This window comes from Pezoporus flaviventris, unplaced genomic scaffold (genome assembly GCF_033815535.1).
Source record: "Pezoporus flaviventris isolate CSIRO_AGI_PZ_B2104156 unplaced genomic scaffold, CSIRO_AGI_Pfla_v1 ptg000015l, whole genome shotgun sequence".
NCBI classification, from domain to species: Eukaryota; Metazoa; Chordata; class Aves; order Psittaciformes; family Psittacidae; genus Pezoporus; species Pezoporus flaviventris.
In genome coordinates, this window is record NW_026892563.1 from 11,959,488 (window position 1) to 11,979,170 (window position 19,683).

At 36.7% G+C, this 19,683-nt stretch overlaps 1 protein-coding gene across 14 annotated transcripts in view; it reads left to right on the forward strand.

Annotated features, from left to right (window-relative positions):
• The window catches only part of KDM6A (lysine demethylase 6A), a 158,232-nt gene that overhangs the window by 41,784 nt on the left and 96,765 nt on the right, over positions 1-19,683 (forward strand). For all 14 annotated transcript variants that reach the window (XR_009743407.1, XR_009743408.1, XM_061453436.1 and 11 more), the window contains one exon: positions 9,135-9,184. Coding sequence is in view for 10 of the 14 variants with exons in the window: in XM_061453436.1 (XP_061309420.1) it covers positions 9,135-9,184 (50 nt within the window). In the remaining 4 variants the exon portion in view is untranslated. The remainder of the gene's footprint in view (positions 1-9,134; positions 9,185-19,683) is intronic.

Here is a 19,683-nt window from a genome sequence, read left to right on the forward strand (position 1 = left end):
GTTCCAGAGACATGGGGAAGCCTGAAGGGAGTGTGGCAGGATGCTGTCTGTAGATTTTTTTTCTGAAGAATAGTCTGATCCCATCTTTTTATTTTTGTTAGAAAATTTAACCACTCCCTCTGAAAACAACTTGCACTGCTGTTTCTGATTAGCCTGATACAGCTTGATATAATGTGAGTGCAGTATGGCTTATTGGATATATTTTACTTGGCAAAGACAACGCAGGGTTGTGGGCTGTATTAACTCTGCTGTTGAGTTGATAACAGTTAAGACTGGCAGGACTAGGTGTTGCTGTGAGTCAGAGACAAGGTTTACTGGTGGGGAGTGTGCTTTGTACTGTGTATACAGTTTTAAAGAACAAGCATTAAAAATACAAATGATGGTTGAAAATACCAGCTCTCCAGAGACATTTAGGCATTAAAACCTAAATTAAAATACTTAGTATTTTCTTAGATGCTTATTTAAAGTCACATCTCAGTCATGAAAGAAGTTTCAAGAAGTGAACAAACCTTTTTTACTAATAAATGCATTTTAAAAAAGATGTATCGGTATTTTGAAAGAGATGGGGTAGGACTGAAAATAATACTGGAGGAATCGTAATTGATGGGAAAAGGGAAGTTAAAGAGTATGATTTGTTTTTTTTGTTGAGGGCCACATTTTACACTTGTTCACAGCAGTTGTGGAACTCCAGTACCAAAGACTGTAAAAGTATTAGCTACAATGCAAAAGTCGTAAGTGTTCCATAATTAATTTACTATTATTACTTGAAAGAAGTAGACTGCTGGTGCATTGCAATAGCAGTTTAACATACAAATAAACATTATTCCATTCTATAAATTCTGTTACTTTAATTATCATACATTCTAATTGCAATTATAGTTAAATATTAAATGCTTTGGAAGTGAAAAGTAAAGGGAGTTAAGGAGTGTTTTGATCCCAGTAATGTATATTTTATCCAGTTTTTAAGTGCGGAAGTTCCAAAAGTGTAAAATGCTGAAACAAGATGATTTTCAGAACTATAAATCTGTCTAGTCTGTAATTAGTCTTGGACAAAGTTATGGAGAAGTTGATATGTTTAATAAATAGAATCTAATTAATAAAATATCACAAGATAGCAGCATGACTAATACTGCCCTTTTTTTTTACTTTTTTTTTAATCCGTGGAAGCCTATTATTTATTTAACTAAATATAGTTAATAAATGTGTGCACCTTTATAATGTAGAAAGGTGTGTCTTTATTTAAAGGCAAATGTGAGAGTGTTTTTTGTTTAAAAATGCCTGTAATACAGTTTGTGGAAAGCAGAAAAAAATAACTGCAGATGTATGAACAGCGATTGAGATGAAGCAGGGCTCAGTTGATAGAGATGGGTTAGGTTCCATGTGTATAGTTTCTTCTGTTTTGATATCTCTCATTTTTTCTAAATACGTTGACAGACATGGATCATTCAGTTCACTGAAGGTTAATAATCACTGCGTGTTAGTATTTTCATTTAGCTAATATCTACTTATAAATGTAGTAACAAAAAGCTGTAGGTCATTTGTATATGAGAATTAGGACTTGTACCCCAGAAAATAGGGACCTTGAGGAAGATTCATGGTAGGTTACTGCATGTCATTATTGGAACCAACCAGGGAAGTATTGTTTAGGGTCAGGCTCCCTTCGAATGTGTGGTAAATAGATGGCTGATGCCTTGGTGAAGTCTAAATACATCTAGCATATATATTTACATTTTTAAATGAAGCCTGTTAAATGTTGCAGTAATTTCTCTTGAAGTGCATTGTGTTTTCTGTCACTTACCTGCTGAAGTTCAGATGTTATGTGCTTTTTTTTATTTCTTCCTTTTTTCTCTTGCATAAAAACAAAGAAGTTGTCTCCAACAAAAGTTGTGGGTTTGCATCAGAAATTTCTGGATGAGACTCTTTACTCTGTATTTATCTGAGATTAGACTAGAGTATCATTGTTTTTTCCTAGCTTTTAAAATTCCCAAGGCTAGTCTGCAGCTTGCAGATTTCCCAAAATACAGTGTGTTTAAATTGCTGTTGTTGAAGGGTTTTCTCTGCCGCCATGAAATTGAGTTGTCTTGTTAATTGTGCTCCGGCACTGGGAGGAGAAGGTTCTAGGCAAGGTATCAACCTTTTTGCAGATTTTAAATACTGTGAGCCAGTGATGTGTATTCACGTGATTATAACCAGTGCAAATTGATTCAGCTTATCAAGTCTGTTAAAGCTGGTTTCTGTGTCCAGCTTTTGCTGTCTTGATCATTACTGGTTAGACTTTGGCTTCAGGATTTCCCCAGATGAAAACGTTTCCTCCTCCCAATCAAAACTGTTCTGTTTCCTCAAAACTCTAATCTGTTATCTTCCTCTTTTTTAATCAGGCAGTTATTCCCAAGCTGTTTGATTGTTTCAGAGGTTTCCAAACCCGTTGTTCTCTAGGTGTGTCTTTTAGTGGCAGCCCCCATCTGCTTGTTGCTGTTCTCTGCTTTGGGCTGGCACAGCTGAACGTGCAGCTGTGTGGGGAGCTCATCCAATTGAAAAGTAACCTACAAGAACAAAGTGGCACAGTTGCCCCAGAATGTGAAACCTCAGCCTCAGGTTTCGCTGGAGGACGTTGATGGATTGTCATGTAGTTTTTTGGACACTTGTCAGCATTGTGAGTCCAGCTATTGCTCCATGCTACCTATATACCTGTGAACTTTGCTACTGCATTCCCTGGGAGGGCCAGCAGAGTCACCAGAATGACTGCGCTGCTAGTCTAGGAAGAAACAGATGCTACATCAGCATTTGGAGATTTTAAAACTTACTTTTACCTCATGATTGGCTTCCATAAAGAGTACAGAGCATAGACAGTGATCTTTAAGGCTTGGGTTCTACTTGAATGCTGTTTAATGAGCACATGAATTCTGACATCTACTGTGGCTTTCCTTAGGGATCTTTGTTTTGTAGAAGGGTCATATATAGTGACTGTGTTCCAACTTATGACTTGGAGGACAGCTGACAGTTGCACAGGTGGAGACATACTTTTATAATTTGCCTCCTTGAGCTGCTGTTCTCTAAGAAAAAATCTTGGAAGTAGATAATGCAATTGAAGAATGATTTGGGAAAAACATACTATTGTTCAAATCATAGTTACTAAAGCACAGTAAATACTGCACTAAAATAATTCTTACTGCTGTACTCAAGTTGTGATCACATTTTTTTCTGTACTACATCTGAACAGTTTTAATAATATTTATTTTTATTTGTGGATAGTAACCACACTGTCAAATGCACCATATAAAAATGAATAATTTACAAGATAGAGTTAATTAGTCCAAGGGCATTTTTCTAGCAATTGGTAGGCTAAAATGTAAACCAAAACTGAACCCCCTCCCCCTTCCCCCATTTGAGGTCCTGGTTTATGAAGATACAGCCTAAACCCTGAATTTAAAGGCTTTTTGATTGTTGTGTTTGATTGAGAGAAAACTCCCAAACTCAACAAGGTACATGTGTTCCTTTGTATTATAGCTCTGTAGAGGATTTCTCTGAGGTGGCCGATGTCTCCATCTTGTTGGAGTTTGGAAAGTATTGTCATTAGGAAGCATTTGAATATGCTGTGGTCTGATACACAGAGTAGTAGTAGAGTCATCTTTTAAAGTAAGAGAGAACTTTCTGGCATGCACAGGATTGTGCTGTTTGCTGCTGGGTCATCTTTTACTGCTGAATCCTGAAGAATTAGAATGAATTTTAAGTGCCATAGCAATCTGAGTTGCAAAAGAGATGACTTTTAAATAAGTTTGATATTTAGGTTTAAGATTTTTAGTTTTGTTGTCTGTAATCGTTACTAACTGGCAGAAATTGGGTTGCTGTTGATTTCATCTTTAGGATGCTGCTGTTAAATATTGGGTGGTTTAATTTCAGGCAGTCCAAACCATTATGCGATACTCCTTTAGAACAAAATAAGAACATCATCTTAAGCTTAAAACATTAAAATGTTTTTTACAAGGTGGGGGGGCAGGTGTTAGCATTAGAAGGTTGTTGTTACAGAATATGGCTGGACCTTGTTATTTGACTGGTGTTCTGAAAATTCTCATTTTGGGCAGTGTTCTAAATAAACACTTTAATTGTTAAAAGTAATTTTGCAGAATATGCTGTTTGAAGGTTTTTTGAGCATCATGTGATTCCATTGTGTTCCTTCATTGATACTCTCAGTATTTCAAGACCTTTAATAGAGTTCATTAGCTAAAGGGTTTCTGGAACAGTAAAACTCCTTGTAAAACTCCTATATGTCTTACACATCTAATACCATTTAGTCTCCTAGGCCAGTGATAGTTGGACATGACTGTGGGACAGTGGGCTTCTCACCACTTTACTGCTGTATTGTATTTCCAGATGAGGATGTGTAGTTGTTAATAAAATTACTTACAGGGCTAATTGGTGATAATTATTATTTTCTCTTCAGTGTATGATTGTGTTGCCTTTGTGTGTCTGCCTGCATTCTGTGTTAAAAAGAAGACAATGCTTTAGGCTTCTTTCATCATCTCTTTGGTACTTTCAGCACAAATCTCTGCAGGATATGGAGAACAACCTCTTTCCTGGGGCCTTGGAACAAAAGAACTGAGCTGCATTTTGCTGCTCTAGCTTCCATATTTGTTGTTTGGTTTTTTTGTATTATGGAGTTACAGAATCATTTAGGTTGGAAAAGACCTTTAGGATCATAAAGTCCAACCACTAACCTAACACTGTGGAGCCCACCATTAAACTGTTTCCGTAAGTACCACATCTACACGTATTTTAAATACATCCAAGGATGGTGACTCCACCACTCCCTTCACAGCCTGCTCCAGTGCTTGACAACCCTTTCCACGAGCAAATCTTTCCTAATACCCAGTCTAAACCTGCCAACCTATCTCTTGTTACTTGGGAGAAGAAAGAGAGTGACACGCATCTCATTACAACCTTCTTTTGAATAGTTGTAGAGAGCGATAAGGTCTCCTTTCAGTCTCCTTTTCTCCAGGGTAAATTACCCCAGTTCCTTCAGCCATGCTCATAACTTATGCTCCAGACCCTTCACGAGCGTCGTTGCCCATTTTTGGACATGCTCCAGCATCTCAGTGTCTGTCTTGTCATGACAGGCCCAAAGCTGAGCACAATATTTGAGGTTTGGCCTCACCAGTGCCGAGTACAGTGGGACAGTTGCTGACCTGGCCCTGCTGGCCACACTGTTTCTGATACAAGGCATGATGCTGTTGGCCTTCTTGGCCACCTGGGCTACTGCTGGCTCATGTTCAGCTGACTGTTGACCAACACCCACAGGTCATTTTCTGCTAGATGCTTTCCAGCCACTCTTCCCCAAGCCTGTAGCGTTGCATGTGGTTGTTACCCAAGTGCAGAACCCATCACTGAGTCTTTCTGTGAACCTCATACAATTGGTCTCAGCCCATTGATCCAGCCTGTCTAGATCCCTCTGTAGAGCCTTTCTACCCTCCAGCAGATAAAATACTCCTGCCCAACATGGTGTCTAGCTTGCAGACTTACTAAGTGTGCACTCAGTCCCCTCATCTAGATCACCGATATAATTGTTAAATAGAACTGGCCCTGGGGAACACCACTTGTGACCAGCCACCAGCTGGGTCTATCTCCATTCACCATGACTCTTTGGGCCTGGGCATCCAGTCCATGTTTGACCCAGCAGAAAGTAAATTCCATTGACTCAACCTTGGAATTTCCTCACCTTTTGATGTCTTTAGTTTCATGGCCCAGTAGTGTTCATTTTGGTAGGTTAAAACACTTGTGAATAAAATCTGCACTATGTAATAAGCTGTTTCCATAACCTGTGTGTGTCTCCTAAGTGTTTAATGAAGATTTTTTTTTTTCCTGGAAGCACTGTCAATCTAAAGCAATGCATGCACCCTTTCATTGTTTCCCTTGTGAAGTTCTTCAGCTTTTTTTCTATCAAAGTGCTTGTTTTCACATCAGCTAAGCACTAAGAAATGTCAGTGCTTGATTAAAAATTAACATTAAAATAAATTTTTATTTAAGAAAACAACTCTTGATTTATGTGGAAGAATATGGACCTTTGAGTTGGTTTAAAACTCTTTTCAGGAGTATGTCATCAAATTAATGCTTTTAACTTTCTGAAATATTCAGCAAGCCAAAAATGTTAGTCGCATTTAGCCACGCAAGGTGCCACTAGATGGTGTCAGCATCTAGTTCTCTTTTTCCTTGCTCAAGCACTAAAATACTGAAACTGCTCCATGTTTGCATCACTTTGAAAGGCCTCTTAATTTTTCAAGTATAAAGTAGGTTTGTTAGGACAGATCATAAAAGTCATTCTATGACTGCGTGATTTGTGATTACAACACAGATGCAACATGTGCTAAAAATGACGGGTAGGTGGATGTCATTTAGTGTAGACATTTTGCTCCCATTTTCACCTTGTTTGTTAGATTACAGTTTTAGACTGGATACGAAGAGAGATTGTCTGTTGTATTGCTGATAAAATTACGTATTTTATAAAGTTCTATTGTTTATGAAATTAAGCATATTTAAAAAAACCCCAGACCATTAAATAACAAGATAACGCCCGGAAACCCCATACCTGGTAATTATATAAAATCTAATTTGTATTCTCTGTGTGAAATCACGGAAGCTTACACAGAGGCGAATAAGAAACCCCTATCCTCTCTGTCCTGATTATGAGATGTCCCTTGACCCCTACTCATAGTAAAAGGAGAAGGCAAATTTTTAGATGACAAATAATAAAGGCTGACAGTGTTAAAGTCGGAAGTTCTGGGTGACTGTAGAAACCTGCAAGAGGAAAGCAGTATACTGTAACTGTATGAACTTGGCAAGGGTCAGCTCTGCATAGGAGGCACAGGCTTAAAGGCAGAATTCAAAGTGAGCCTCAGTTGATGAGGTTTCTTACTGTCCAGTAATTTCAGTTGTTTGGGTGGAAAGATGGTGTTTTTCTTCCCAGAGTGGTGGCAGGTAAAAATTCTTTTATTCTGTTCAAGCAGTGTAGCTGATGATGATTGATCTGAAAAGCTACAATGTAGCTTTGGGGCATATGCTGCCACCCCCCTTCCTGTTTAGAGTAGGGTGGTAAATGCTGTATCTGCCCCTCGGTTTTAAGGTTTCTGTGTATTTGGCCAGCAGCAATTCCATATCTCTAAGCATTTCAGTGGCAGACTTTGAGATTGGAAAAGCTCAGTAATAAGCTCCTTATCAGAAGGTTGTCTCGGAATTCTGGTGTGAATAGGAGTGATTTGAAAGCACCCATTTCATTAAAAAAGGACATCTTAAATGAAATGGAGTAGTTGTGTCTGTAAAAATGACAGTTGATCCTATGTTAAAAGAGGGGCAGTAGCGCATAGAATTTTTTTTTTTTTTTTGACAAAAATTGTCTCACCTTGGGATGACCAATCTTGGATGAAAAGTAAAGGTGTAAATGATATTGCAGCCTTCAGTGTTGCTGGGGTTTTCTGGTGGTTTAGGTTTGTTTTGGTGTTTTTTTAATTATGCCTTTCTGTCAAGAAGTCATTGATATCTGGGAGAGTGTGAATCTAGAAGGAGCATTTGGGGTAGGAGGTTTTGTGTTATGTGAGCATCCTTTATAACACAGTCACAGAATGTGACCGAAATATGCTTAGTCATAACATTCTTAAATTTACACTGTCAGACTGCAGTCATCCTTCAGATTGTACCGAATTTGGTGGGGGGAGGGGGGAGGAATTGTGTTCTGAAAGGCTTAGCCTGATGGATTTTCGGGTGATCTTATTCAACTAAGTTGCATACATTTCATTTACGCATACTGCGTGTTGATAGCATATGGATGATGAGTATTCTCTGTTGGGTTTTTGTTTCATTTGTTTTGTTTGTTTTTTTCCTACTTTGGACATGTAAATAAATCCCAGTTTAGAGCATCAAAATCAGAGGCTGGCTTCACAAGCAATTCCAGTGGTGATGGGCACCTTATGGGCATGATTCGGCATCTGTCAGGCATTTAAAAATACAAGGTTGTGAGGCCTTGTATGTCTTTGCACTCATCTGTCTATTCTTCAGAAGAGAAAGTTCTGTGTGCCTTGTCATTATGTGTCGTGGTTTAAACCTAGTTCTTATTTTGCTTATATGTAAGGACTTTTGTTAGGTTACAGAAACAAATATGCAAGATAGGCATTAGAAAGGTGATAAAATTTGGGGACATTGTTTACCTGTGGCACTTACAGGAAATGAACCTGGACACAAAGTACATATTCTTCTTACGGTCTTAATCTGTTTAGAGCTTGTATTTTTTCAAAGCAGTTTGCCTTCTTTTGTTGTTTGGAACATACATACTGTATAGAAACCATTCTTACATAAATTTAAAATGCAGATACTTTAAAAAAATCAAAATCTTGGTGTTGCCACAGTGAACCTTCATTTAAAACTCTTAATTTTTTGGATGGTGCCTAGTGCAGTGTTGTTACAAGAATGTTGTTCTTACTGTAGCATTTGCATTACAGTCCTGTGTGGCCTGTAAACATAAGGGCAAGGTGAATCAACCAGAATTTTTAGTGGGAAAGAGCAGTGCAGGAATGGTGATTTGAGAAATACTTTGCCAGGTAGAGCTACTGTTCTACCAAACAGAGCTGCTGTTAGCGCTGTTTTCCAACTTAGTTTTGGTCTTGGATGTTGAATAAAATACAAGCTTTTTTCTGCCTGCTTTTGTTTCTCTAGTTACTGAATGAAAGGGCATGTGAAATTGATTTTTCTTTGTATGTCCCTCTGCACCAGTTCTTTAGAAATTACAGGACATCAGGGAGCATGGTAAATGAGCTACATGATTAAATTTTTAAATCTTACAACAGCTTTGTCCAGGATGAAAATCCCCAAATTTAAAATGATTTCTTTATTAGAGTTTTTCTGTAAAATATTGCTTGATTTACATTCATAAGTTTGATAATAAATGTACTTTTGCATTGACATTTCATAAAACAAAATTATAATATCAAGGAATGCATTACCCACAACAGTGTACTTATTGTGGCAGTGTTACTTTTATTAAACCATTTATCATTTTAATGTTATGTATTCTGACTCCTAAGGTTTTTCTGTCATTTTCTTCAAAGAAAATGTAATCAAACAAATTCAACATTCATTTTTCTCTCCTACAGCATTATCTGCATACCAGAGGTACTACAGTTTACAATCTGACTACTGGAAGGTCTGTATATGCTGACTTTTTTTGTTTGTTTTTTTTAATTAACATGTTATTGTAAATGATCAGATTTAAAAAAAAGATGAATTTCAATGTAAGTTTGGAGTATTTACCTACAATTAATTTTTGGCATATTAATTGAGTGTTAATGGCAGTGTTCACCCTGTATGTACAATTTGTTATAAATCCAGAAATAAATATCATGCCCCTTGCTGAAATGGCAAATCAGTTAACTTGATACAGTTTAGGGTTTTTTGAATTATTATCCATTCAGGTTTTCTCATGTAAGTATAGATATGTGGGTATGTATGAGTATTGAGAGAATCATAGACACCTGAAAGCTTCTGCACAGGCGTTGGACTTGTACTGGGAAAAATGTTCTCAGGTTGCTTTTTATTTCTGCAGATGCCAGATTGTTTGAAGTACCTTTCAGTATTTTGGATAATGCTTTTATGTAAGACAGGGAAAAAAACTCCTGTATAGTAGAAGTGCCTTATGTGTAAGTCTGTGTAGAATTGCCAGGACTTCAGATTAGCAAAATGAAGACATTTCTCATAGTGATATTATGAAAAATAGTTAGCATTATTATACTGTAGTAGGAAATAATTTGAAGCTCATGACTGAGACAGAGGTGCAAGAAAGCATATAGCAGAGTAGGTAATTGTGTGGTCTTAAATAGTTGTCTTCCTTAAAAATGTGTATAAGTGCATAATTTGAATAGGGAGGACTCATTCTGGAAAGACATCAATACTAGATATATGCAAGCATTAGAGCAACAACATGTTCTGTGTTCATTGCATTTTATAGGGACTCTTAAGTATGTTCTGAAAAATCCTGTGGCAGTTTCTTCCATTTGGGTTGTGGAAAGGGAGAAAAAAGGTAAATAAAGTGTAAAAGAGTGAACCAAAATAAGTGAATTCTGGCACATGGAAGGAGAGGTCAAATTGGAAGATCCTGGGGAGGTTGTTTGTATTGTCTTGCAAAGCCCCAGCTCCAGTAGAAGTTGTATGATGCCATCCCTGGCGGTGTTTGAGGCCAGGTTGGACAGAGCCTTGGGTGACACGGTTTAATGTGAGGTGTCCCTGCCCATGGTAGGGGGGTTGTAAGTAGATGATCTTAAGGTCCTTTCCAACCCTAACTATTCTGTGATTCCTAAATTAATTTCTCTGCATTTTCAGAATGCAGGGTGAAGTGTAGATGATTATATGTATTTCCATAGGCATAGAGTGTTTCAGTATGGCTCAGAGTAATCTGCAGTTAAAATAAATGCTGATTGTTTTGCAGTTCCATTTAGAGAGCATGGGTGGCAGTACAATGTGTGTCTGTGCTTGACTTACTGAAAGCAAGTTCTGTTTGTATGCAGTGTGCTGATACTCTAACATAGCCGTTTCTTGTGTGTATCTCAAGAGCTCTACCATGCAGAGATTATTTCAAACAATTGTTTGCAGCTGACAAAAGAGCATTTTGATGTCCAAAAAGAAAAAAAAGGAGGGGAGGGGGAAGCCATCAACACCTTCTATTCCCATTCCCAACCCCTTCAAACTCAAAACCCTGGTAATTTTTCTTAAGGTTGGCCTTACCTGGAGAGGACACTGTGCTACTTGTTCTCATTATAAGCTTCCTTATAAATACGTAGTACAGAGTATTTTGTTTTTCTTTTTCCATAATAATTTTTGGGATTATCTTCATTTTTATATGCACAAAGAAGAGTCTGAAAGAGCCCAAAAATATGTTTTCAGTTAAAACATTTTTGCTGAAACCAGTAAAAATCACAGGTGAACCATATTTCATCTTGCTAATGACGAAGCCTTGAGTGGCATGGTTTAGTGTGAGGTGTCCCTGCCCATGGCAGGGGGGTGTAAGTAGATGATCTTAAGGTCCTTTCCAACCCTAACTATTCTATGATTCTGTGATGAAGCTAGTCTGGAATTGGCAGTGGAGGCTTCGGTCTAGAGAAAAGTCTTCCTCTCCTTACCCCAACTGAGAGGATTTCATGTTATCTTTAAACCTTTGTGTCTCTAAGAATCCATCTAGTAAAGAATAGTAAGCTTGTGGTATATTATTGGTTACCCTTATATGTTGTTTTGTTAGTGTTTGCAATTAACTTTTTTTTTTTTCCAAAGAGCTACAGATGACTAAAAGAAAAAAAAGCAGTCATATTTCCTAGTTCTAGCTCTTACAGGGTTAGATATCATCAATGAAGTTGGAGTTTGTGATGGTAAAGAAAGGGAGAGAAGTGAGTGAAGAAAGGGTAATATTTATGAGCTGTGAGGAGAGCTGTGTGAGAGAACTGAGAGGTTGATGGAGAGTGCTGAGTCACATGAAGGTTATTATATAAAGAAGGTTTGAAACCAGAGATGAACAGTCTTAGGCAGCATATCTGAAATTGCTTACTGCGGTGCAGTGCAAATTTAAATGCTTGAAATAAATGTCCTGTATGTTCTTTGATTTATAAACAAAAAACTTCTAGAAGGATTGTGTGATATTTAAGTTGCTTTGGGTATAGTTTGGACTCCTTATGTAGTCTTTATAGTCTCTGCTACCTTGTTTTTTTGCTGTTGCATGGGGTTAGTAATTGAGCATTATTTTCATCCATTATTCATTATAAGATATTAATTCTACAGTTCATCTCTTCTCCTTTCATGAAGAAAAGCATTCTACTTGCTTTTTTAATAGAATTTTCTGATGGTTTGAATTTTTCAGAATTTGTCAGAATTTGGTGCATGGGTTGTTTCTTGGCAATACACTAAGCATTTTGTTGATCCTATGGAACAAAAAGAAAAAAGGCTTTAGAAAATATAATCTGGGTGTAAGTTATAGTGATGGAAGTAAGTGTGAAAGATTAGGAAGATGCTGTATTTTGCCATTTACCACATCAGTATTTCCCTCCACTCTGAGACATTACTTCCTTTCAAAGAAGTAATACCTGTACAGATAGTTTTGAAAGAGCTGGCTTGCATTATGTCAATAGAACACTTTTTGCAGTAGTGTCTTTGGGCACCCACAGATCCACATAAAATGTCCTTTAAAATTATATAGTTTCTGCAATTTTTATTCTGCACAGGCGCTGTGGTACCTTAAGTCTGTGTTAAAAAAATATTTGACTTGAGATCTTACGAAGTAAATACATCAACTTGGATAAAAGCTGAGATAACTTAATAGAGTTCTTGCATTCAAGTAGTTTTCTCAATGCTGCTGCTTCTTATGTGCCTATGCTAAAATAAATCCCCCTTCTGTGCAATGTACTTCATTCTGATTTCTTTTTAAAACTCCTGTGTCAACATGTTGGGGGAGGTGAGGAGGACTGTGGGGGATGAATGGATGGGAAGGGCAGTTCAGGAGAGGGAGACAGCTAGAACTGCAGTTTGTGGATTTTGATGCTACTGAGAAAATAAAGACATCAAGTGTAAGTGTCTGCCATGGTTATCAGTTTTGACATATTCTGAGGAGGCAGGATTAAAAGCTCAGCAAGGAGTAAGATATTCTTGATTTTATCCAAACTTGATGGCAGATATCTGGCACCTGGAAAAAAAAATTATTTTAATCATCTCATGTGGTTGTATTCTAGTGCAGTTGATTGTACTGGACTCTTTTATATAACGTCTGGGTTTGGCTAGGGCTTTATAACAGAAATTTCATTACATGAGTGAATTGAGTGTAAGTGTAAAACATCTAGATCTGTTACACTGACGTGGTTGCCCAGGGCAGGGGAGGCCTAGAAGCCTTCCTCCATGGATATAGGGCTACAGGAGGTTTCAGTGCTCACTAGAGTGATTCCCAAGAGGGTATTTGAGAAGAACATGGCTGTCTGGTACTTCGATTAGATCTCTGCTTTGGCATAACACTGCTACTGCAGCCCTTACACGGTTTGATAGTTTTTATTATATAGTATATATTTGGCCTTTTGCAGGTAGACAGAAAATGTGAACCTGTAGTTTTTGCAACACAGAATTTGAATAAATAGAATTTTTTGGTATGGGTATATTAAGGAGAAGTGAGGTCCCATATGCTGATTCTCTGCAGTGTTTCCATGTCACCCATACTGAAATCTCTGTGGTTGTGGAATGAAAAGGTAGCTTTCTAGACAGGATTTTAGGAAAATCCAGGGGACTGTGGACTAGTTATAAGGAGCATGAGGACAATACTGCCATTGTACCTTAATTCTGAGTGTGTTAATTCATCACTATCCTGTCTGTCTTCAAGGATTTCTATAAAAAGCTGTGTTTCATCTGAGTAACAGAGGGTGCACAAATACTTAAATATCTGTATGTGAATAAACTGGAGGATTGCCAGGGCACTGTGTTTAGAGATGCATTTTAAGTGAAGCTTAAAATGATGGAAGTTACTGTGCAGATTAGTTACTCCCGTATCAAGGGAGATTACTGTGAACTAGGATGCTAGAACTTGGATTGAGGATGCCTTAGAAATGTTTGGAATGGATCAGTCAGAAAATATGAATGTTCTTGGAATGTTTGAAGAACATTTAATTAGTGAGTTGCATCCTTGAACATGGGTTCAGAGATGCAGTTCTTGGTAGCTGTTGACTTTGGCTGGAAAGTTTCCTAGAAGAAAAGTAAATTTGACGGGCACTCTTTATCTCATTGTTATGAAAATGGTCCTAATCACCTTTCTTTTAAATATAGATTCCATTTATGTGGTCAGGGTGAAAACATCAAAGAAGTTTAGTAAACCCCAGTGGGGGGGTTCAAAAACATTTGAAAATGTCTTTGTCCCAGTGGATTTTAAGAATATGTGGGTACAGGACACATACAGACTGAATTTACAGTTGCGTGGCTATACTGTAAAAGACCAAATGGTCTAGTTTAAAAAAAAAGAAAAAAATGGAAGTGGGGGAGGGGGAATAAATCCCATAGTTGTCTTGCAGCAAGTTATCAGTCTAGTTCTGGAAGGCAGCTGTTTGGTACTCCCTGCACATGTTTACTAGACATGAGAATTGCTGAGTTCAAATACTTACTTCAGACCTTCTTCATATTTGTCTTTCAAAAAGAAATAATTCATAGAAATTTAATTTTGGTTATATGTTTGCAAATAATGGAATTTCCTCTCACTTTTCCCAGAAAGTCTTCATAAAACTGAGGAGAATCCAAAACCATGCACAAGTATTAAATAAAACCCAAAAACTCCAAATTGAAAGCCCAGGAAAATGCAACTGTATATGTGTGTGCTAGTCATGGAAGAAAGATGTGATCTTAGTCTACCACATTGAGTTGCTTGTTTGTTAGAAAAAGTGATTTTGTAACATTCCTTCTTATATAGACCTAAAGTGTAATTTTTTATCAGGTAATTTTTCACAATGCTGTTTTATAATTAAACCTATGTAGAAACGTTGCTAGGAGTATTCTCAACCTTATGGCTCTAAACCACTTTTAATTAGTAGTAAGTTTTTTTTTCCCCAAAGAACTAAAGCAATATTTTATTATTAGCCCATGAGTGTTTGTTTTTTAAATGTGACCTGTTGCTTCTTTTAATCTCTTTCTACCTTTTTCATCTTGATAGCCCAAATGTTTGGGTTTTTTTTTTTGTATGTACTCCTAATGCTATAAAATATGAAAACAATTATAAAAACATTACTACTATATTTTTGTATTTTTTGCTGTCTCTTTTTCTCCAGATTGTAAGTCTGTTTCCCTCTTAAAAATAGGTGGACAAAAAGCAATTACTAGACATACTGATAACAGCAAAAGCGGTGAGAACATTTTGCACCTTAGAGGATCTGTTATAAGACAGCAATTTTCCACTTCATTGAGTCACAACTGTTTTATTTTCTGCAGTAACCTCAAAATACCAAGTAGTGTTTTTAGACAGAATTCATCATAACTTCCATTATTGTTTTTAATTGGATATAAATGCTTGGTTTAATTGAGACAGTACAGTGGTACAGGATCAGTAGCAATTGCTGGAGCAGACCTTCCTGAAATGGAAGTAGAAGAAAGAGAAGGCAGTAGAATGATTTGTGAGAGCTGCTTTTTATTCAAGCCCCTTTTTTTTTTTTTTTTTTAAACTTTCTGTTTCTGAGAGAATGGCTATCCCATGTAAAGGAGACAGATTTCCCTGGAAGAGTCTTCAGAAAACAAAATTTTAAAATTATACAAAAACCCTTTAATATAAATTACTGCTATGTAACAACATGGGGCATGTACAAGAAAAGCAGAAAGACAAGCAGCCCCCTTGATCAGAGGAGACATTATCAGAGAAGCATTCAGAAGAAGACTTGGATCAAGAAAGCAAGTTTCAAAAACCCTTGCTGAAGGCGGCATTTGTTGACATTAAGGGCTTCACAGAAGTAATTGGGAGATACGGTATTTCACATAAAGATGGCTAAGTTGAAAGCCTCCACTTCAGAATATATTTGCAAAATAAAAATGATAAGAGTAGAATAAATAGACATTTCAGAGGAAAAGGAGAATCAGAAAGTGAAAAATAAAACCAGAAATCAAATAAAGATTCAGCTGCTCTGGAAGGCATTAAAAAGGGAGATACTATTAATACCTTCTAGATACTCTTTACTTCTGTCTGAAAATAAAACGGTCATCCTTGCAGCACGTAGGATTCTGTACCACTGCTCATGTTTGACTAAAACAAAAGGTTTTAGATTGCAGTCCTTTCACTAGAAGGCTTTTGATGAAGACATTCTGGGCATGTTTTGAGAAGGTATGAAATACAATTTTTCAAGGACGTACTGTAGACAAAGAGGGAGAGAAACATGATATTATCATGTGTTATGGAACAACAAATACAAAATAGAGATCAGTTTGAATGTCCTAACTTTTTAATGCTGAAGACAGTAGGTCTTTGTAATGGAGTTAAAAATATTTTTATGGTATTTAATGGAATAAGTATTTTCAGGAGGCTGTATTGTGGAAAGCAGTCTAGAAATACAGTCTTAGTCTGATAAAGCATTATGATATAGGATGGCAAGCTATTATGCCCAGAAAAAGAACATAAGAGGAGGAAGGAAGCTGAGAAAAGAAAGAACTGTAAGACCAAGTGAGACTGAACAAATAATATGGGGAAGACAAGCTGAGGAAGAATCACAGGGAGTGGGGGAAGGAAGATTGTGGCCCTGCTGAGAATTTGAATGTAAAGAAGATGAGAGAATTAAAAACAAAGTTTAGGGCTAAGAGCATATGGAAAGAAGGGAGGAAGGTGTATATATAGAGTAATACAGGAGTGGACTGCAGGAGGACTGAAAGGAGACTTTCGCAAGCTTTCTCCTAAATTGCTCTAAATAGCAACCTCTGTCATACATTCACCAAAAAAGAAATCTGAGGAAGAAGGTAACTGTTCAGGTGAGAAGCACAGTATCACTCTTCAACTGACCAGGATGTCTTCTATTTTGAGGAAGACAGAAAAAGGTAGACTGCAAAGCACCGAGGCTCACTTGGGTAGCAAGAGAAGTAAGTATACAATAAAAATCTGGTATGTTAAAGAGTAGAGGAAATTTCAGTAATGGGGCTTCAGCTGATAGAAATTAACTTTCTGTCCTGAACTTCCTGGAGAGTAAATAGCAAGGGGAGGAGGGATTTAAAATGATGGAAACTCCTCTCTTATGAATTAAACAATGAAGATTTTTAATGTATAGCTGTTACTGCAGCTGATGGTAACAATTTTCTGCCACAAAAGAACATTTTTTTTCAGGAAATCGGAACAAAGGATCTAGCAATTGCATGAAGTGTTTTACTGAACTGCTGATGAAAAATAACTGAGGACATATTTTCCACAATATTTATTTTTTTGGGCCACAGTGTATAAGAGTAACTATGTTGGTGCAAACTTTTCACTTTGATCCTAAGATGTACTGGCAAAACAGAAAAATGGAGAGGAGGAGAAATCTAGATAACATCATCAAAGTAACTTTTAAAGAAAAAAACAGTAAAAAATCCTATAGCAAAGCACATAGCCAGCAATATGTTTCTCCAGAAATTTTTCAAGTTATTAATATATTTAGATCATGAACTTGTATTTTCAGTATGTTCATGATGGATAGAAATTGCATATGAGAAGATACTTGAAAAGATAGAGTTGTTAAAAGAACAAGATCTGGGAGGAATTTGTAGTACAAAGATTGCTAAATTGAAGGGCTAAATTTATGAACTGTGCACCATATAATCTCTCTGCTGTATTAGAACACTTGGTTGGTTTGGAAATGCTGAAATAACCTCATTTACAGTATCCCATAGATGTGATCAGTTAGCGTGATGTTAAAAAAATGTTTCTTAAATGCAAACTATGAGTACTAACTGCAATTCTGCCTGTTCCTAAGGGTGAAAGAATGGTGTAAGCTTTCAAAATATTTCAGAAAAAAATCATTAATAAGAAGAAACAGGAATGCTGGAAAGGTACTTAGGATTGTGTTACCAATAACACTTGGTCCATCTGTAAAATACACAAATAATAAAGGAAATGAACAACTGTATTTGGGTTTCAGGAAAAGAACGACTGTACTTGGGTTTCAGAAAAAGGTCTTTTCATGGCGGATGCAGAAAATAAATGTTCTGTAAAGCAGAGAAGTTGAAGGAAGTATACTTTTTCCCCGAGACATGTTGTTAAATGAATGCCACCTAGCAAGCAAAGAAAAAAATGTGTTGTATTTCATGCTGTTAATTAGAGTAAAGCACAAGTGATCCCTGGTTTAGAATAGAGAATACATTTATCCAGATGTTTCTTAAAGGGTAATAAATCTTAAGAGTTACAGTTTGGGGGTTTGTGCATTCTAGGGTGTGTGTGCATGTCTAAAATTCTATCCCTCTGTCAACTAAACCACAGGGAATTCTTGGGTTGTCCTGTGACAAAGAAAGAAGCAGATGCTGGTTTTTACTATTGTTAATACAGACAAGTAATGCAGACTTTCCAGTTTTGTGTACAGTAAAATCAAACAAGATTCTAATAAGTAAATCTATTATTAGATGATGTATCTCATGAAATTATGACAGGATGGTATACTCCCTCTTCTTGAAAGGAATCAAGAGTAGGTGTAAAATCTTAAAAAAGCAAAGACTGACCAATTTGGCTAATAAATTTTGATGTTGCCTTTGACCTCCAGATAAATTTGATAAACTGCCACTTTTTTCATGTCTCTTTTTATTAACTGTCATCATACAGAATAAAGGAATCCGCCTCTGCATGTATAAGCTATGTACTTGTTTGGGTCACAAGAAGGATTAGGTATTTTTAGGGAGCATGTATGTTTCTATTTGATTAGAAATATTTTGCATTTGCGCTAAATTAGAAAAAGGTTTTAATTGCAATGTCTGCAGTTTTAAAATTTTTTTTCAGTGTGCATTCATTAAGCCACTCATCCCTTTTAATCAGTGGATTTATAAAAACTCAAAACTCTGGCAAATCTGTAATACACTCAGAATATTAGTGGAAAAAGAGGAAAGAATGTGCTTTAGGGAGAAGCTGTGCTTGAGGCAGGAGAAGACAAGACAGAACCTCAGAGGAAACACTCCCACCTCACCCTGGACATGGAATCTGTTTCCAAACCACCTTCATAACATTTTTGAATAGTGATGTTTCACTGTGGAAATTCAGCAAGGACACTGTTCTTGTCCCCCTGTATGTATGGTCTCTGTTTAAAAATCCAAATACTCTGGGTGGAAATGCCATAAGTATCATCAGGATTGATGGAAAAGTCTCTTCAGAAAAGCTTTTAATGCATGTTAAATTCTCCTGTTGCAGAAGTTTCCTTTGTGCGGAATAAAAACCTGTCATCCTTCATCTACTAGTACTTAGAATAATAGCATGCTTCCTTTCTTCAATCCTTGTGATGAGAATGCAGGATGCTAAAATATGAGACATGCTGAAATGTGACAGTGGAGAATCTTATCAATTCAGATTTTTGGGAGAGAGGCATATTTAGTTGAGTAGAACGGTTCTGACTCAAACAGAGGACACATCTTCAGTGTGCAAGAATATGATTTGAATGGTGATGATATTGAATGGCCAAATGTTTCTTTTTCTAAATATAAACAACTGTATTGACATGGATGTGATTCTTGTTTTTTCCATAAGTATTCTGTTGTTTGCATGATACAGTTACTTTTGCTCCATATGATTGCTCTTCTGTTGCATGGAAAAGGTTAAAGCAAAGCACAGCCACCCTGTCTTTCTTATTTCTGTTTTGTAGATTTCAGTTTGATCATAAGCTGTAAGGAGATGCTGTCTCATGAATGAGTGGCATTGCTTTTCTTCAGAAATGACTCTTTTGCATTTTAAGGTTCATTCTTGGAAAGATTAAATATTTGCTTAGTTTTGGAACAAAGAATTAGTTTGGAAACAAAGAATTGTTTTATTCTCCATATATGTATAATATATATATAAAATACATATATATTTATTTTAATTTTATTGCTCTCTCCAGAATTGTTATGAGTTCTTTGTTTTTTTTTGAAAACTCCTTAAGCGTATACCTCATTAAAGCATTTCTGCTGCTGCAGTCTGCATCCCCTCCTTTTGCCAGGGATACAGATGCAGTCTTTCCT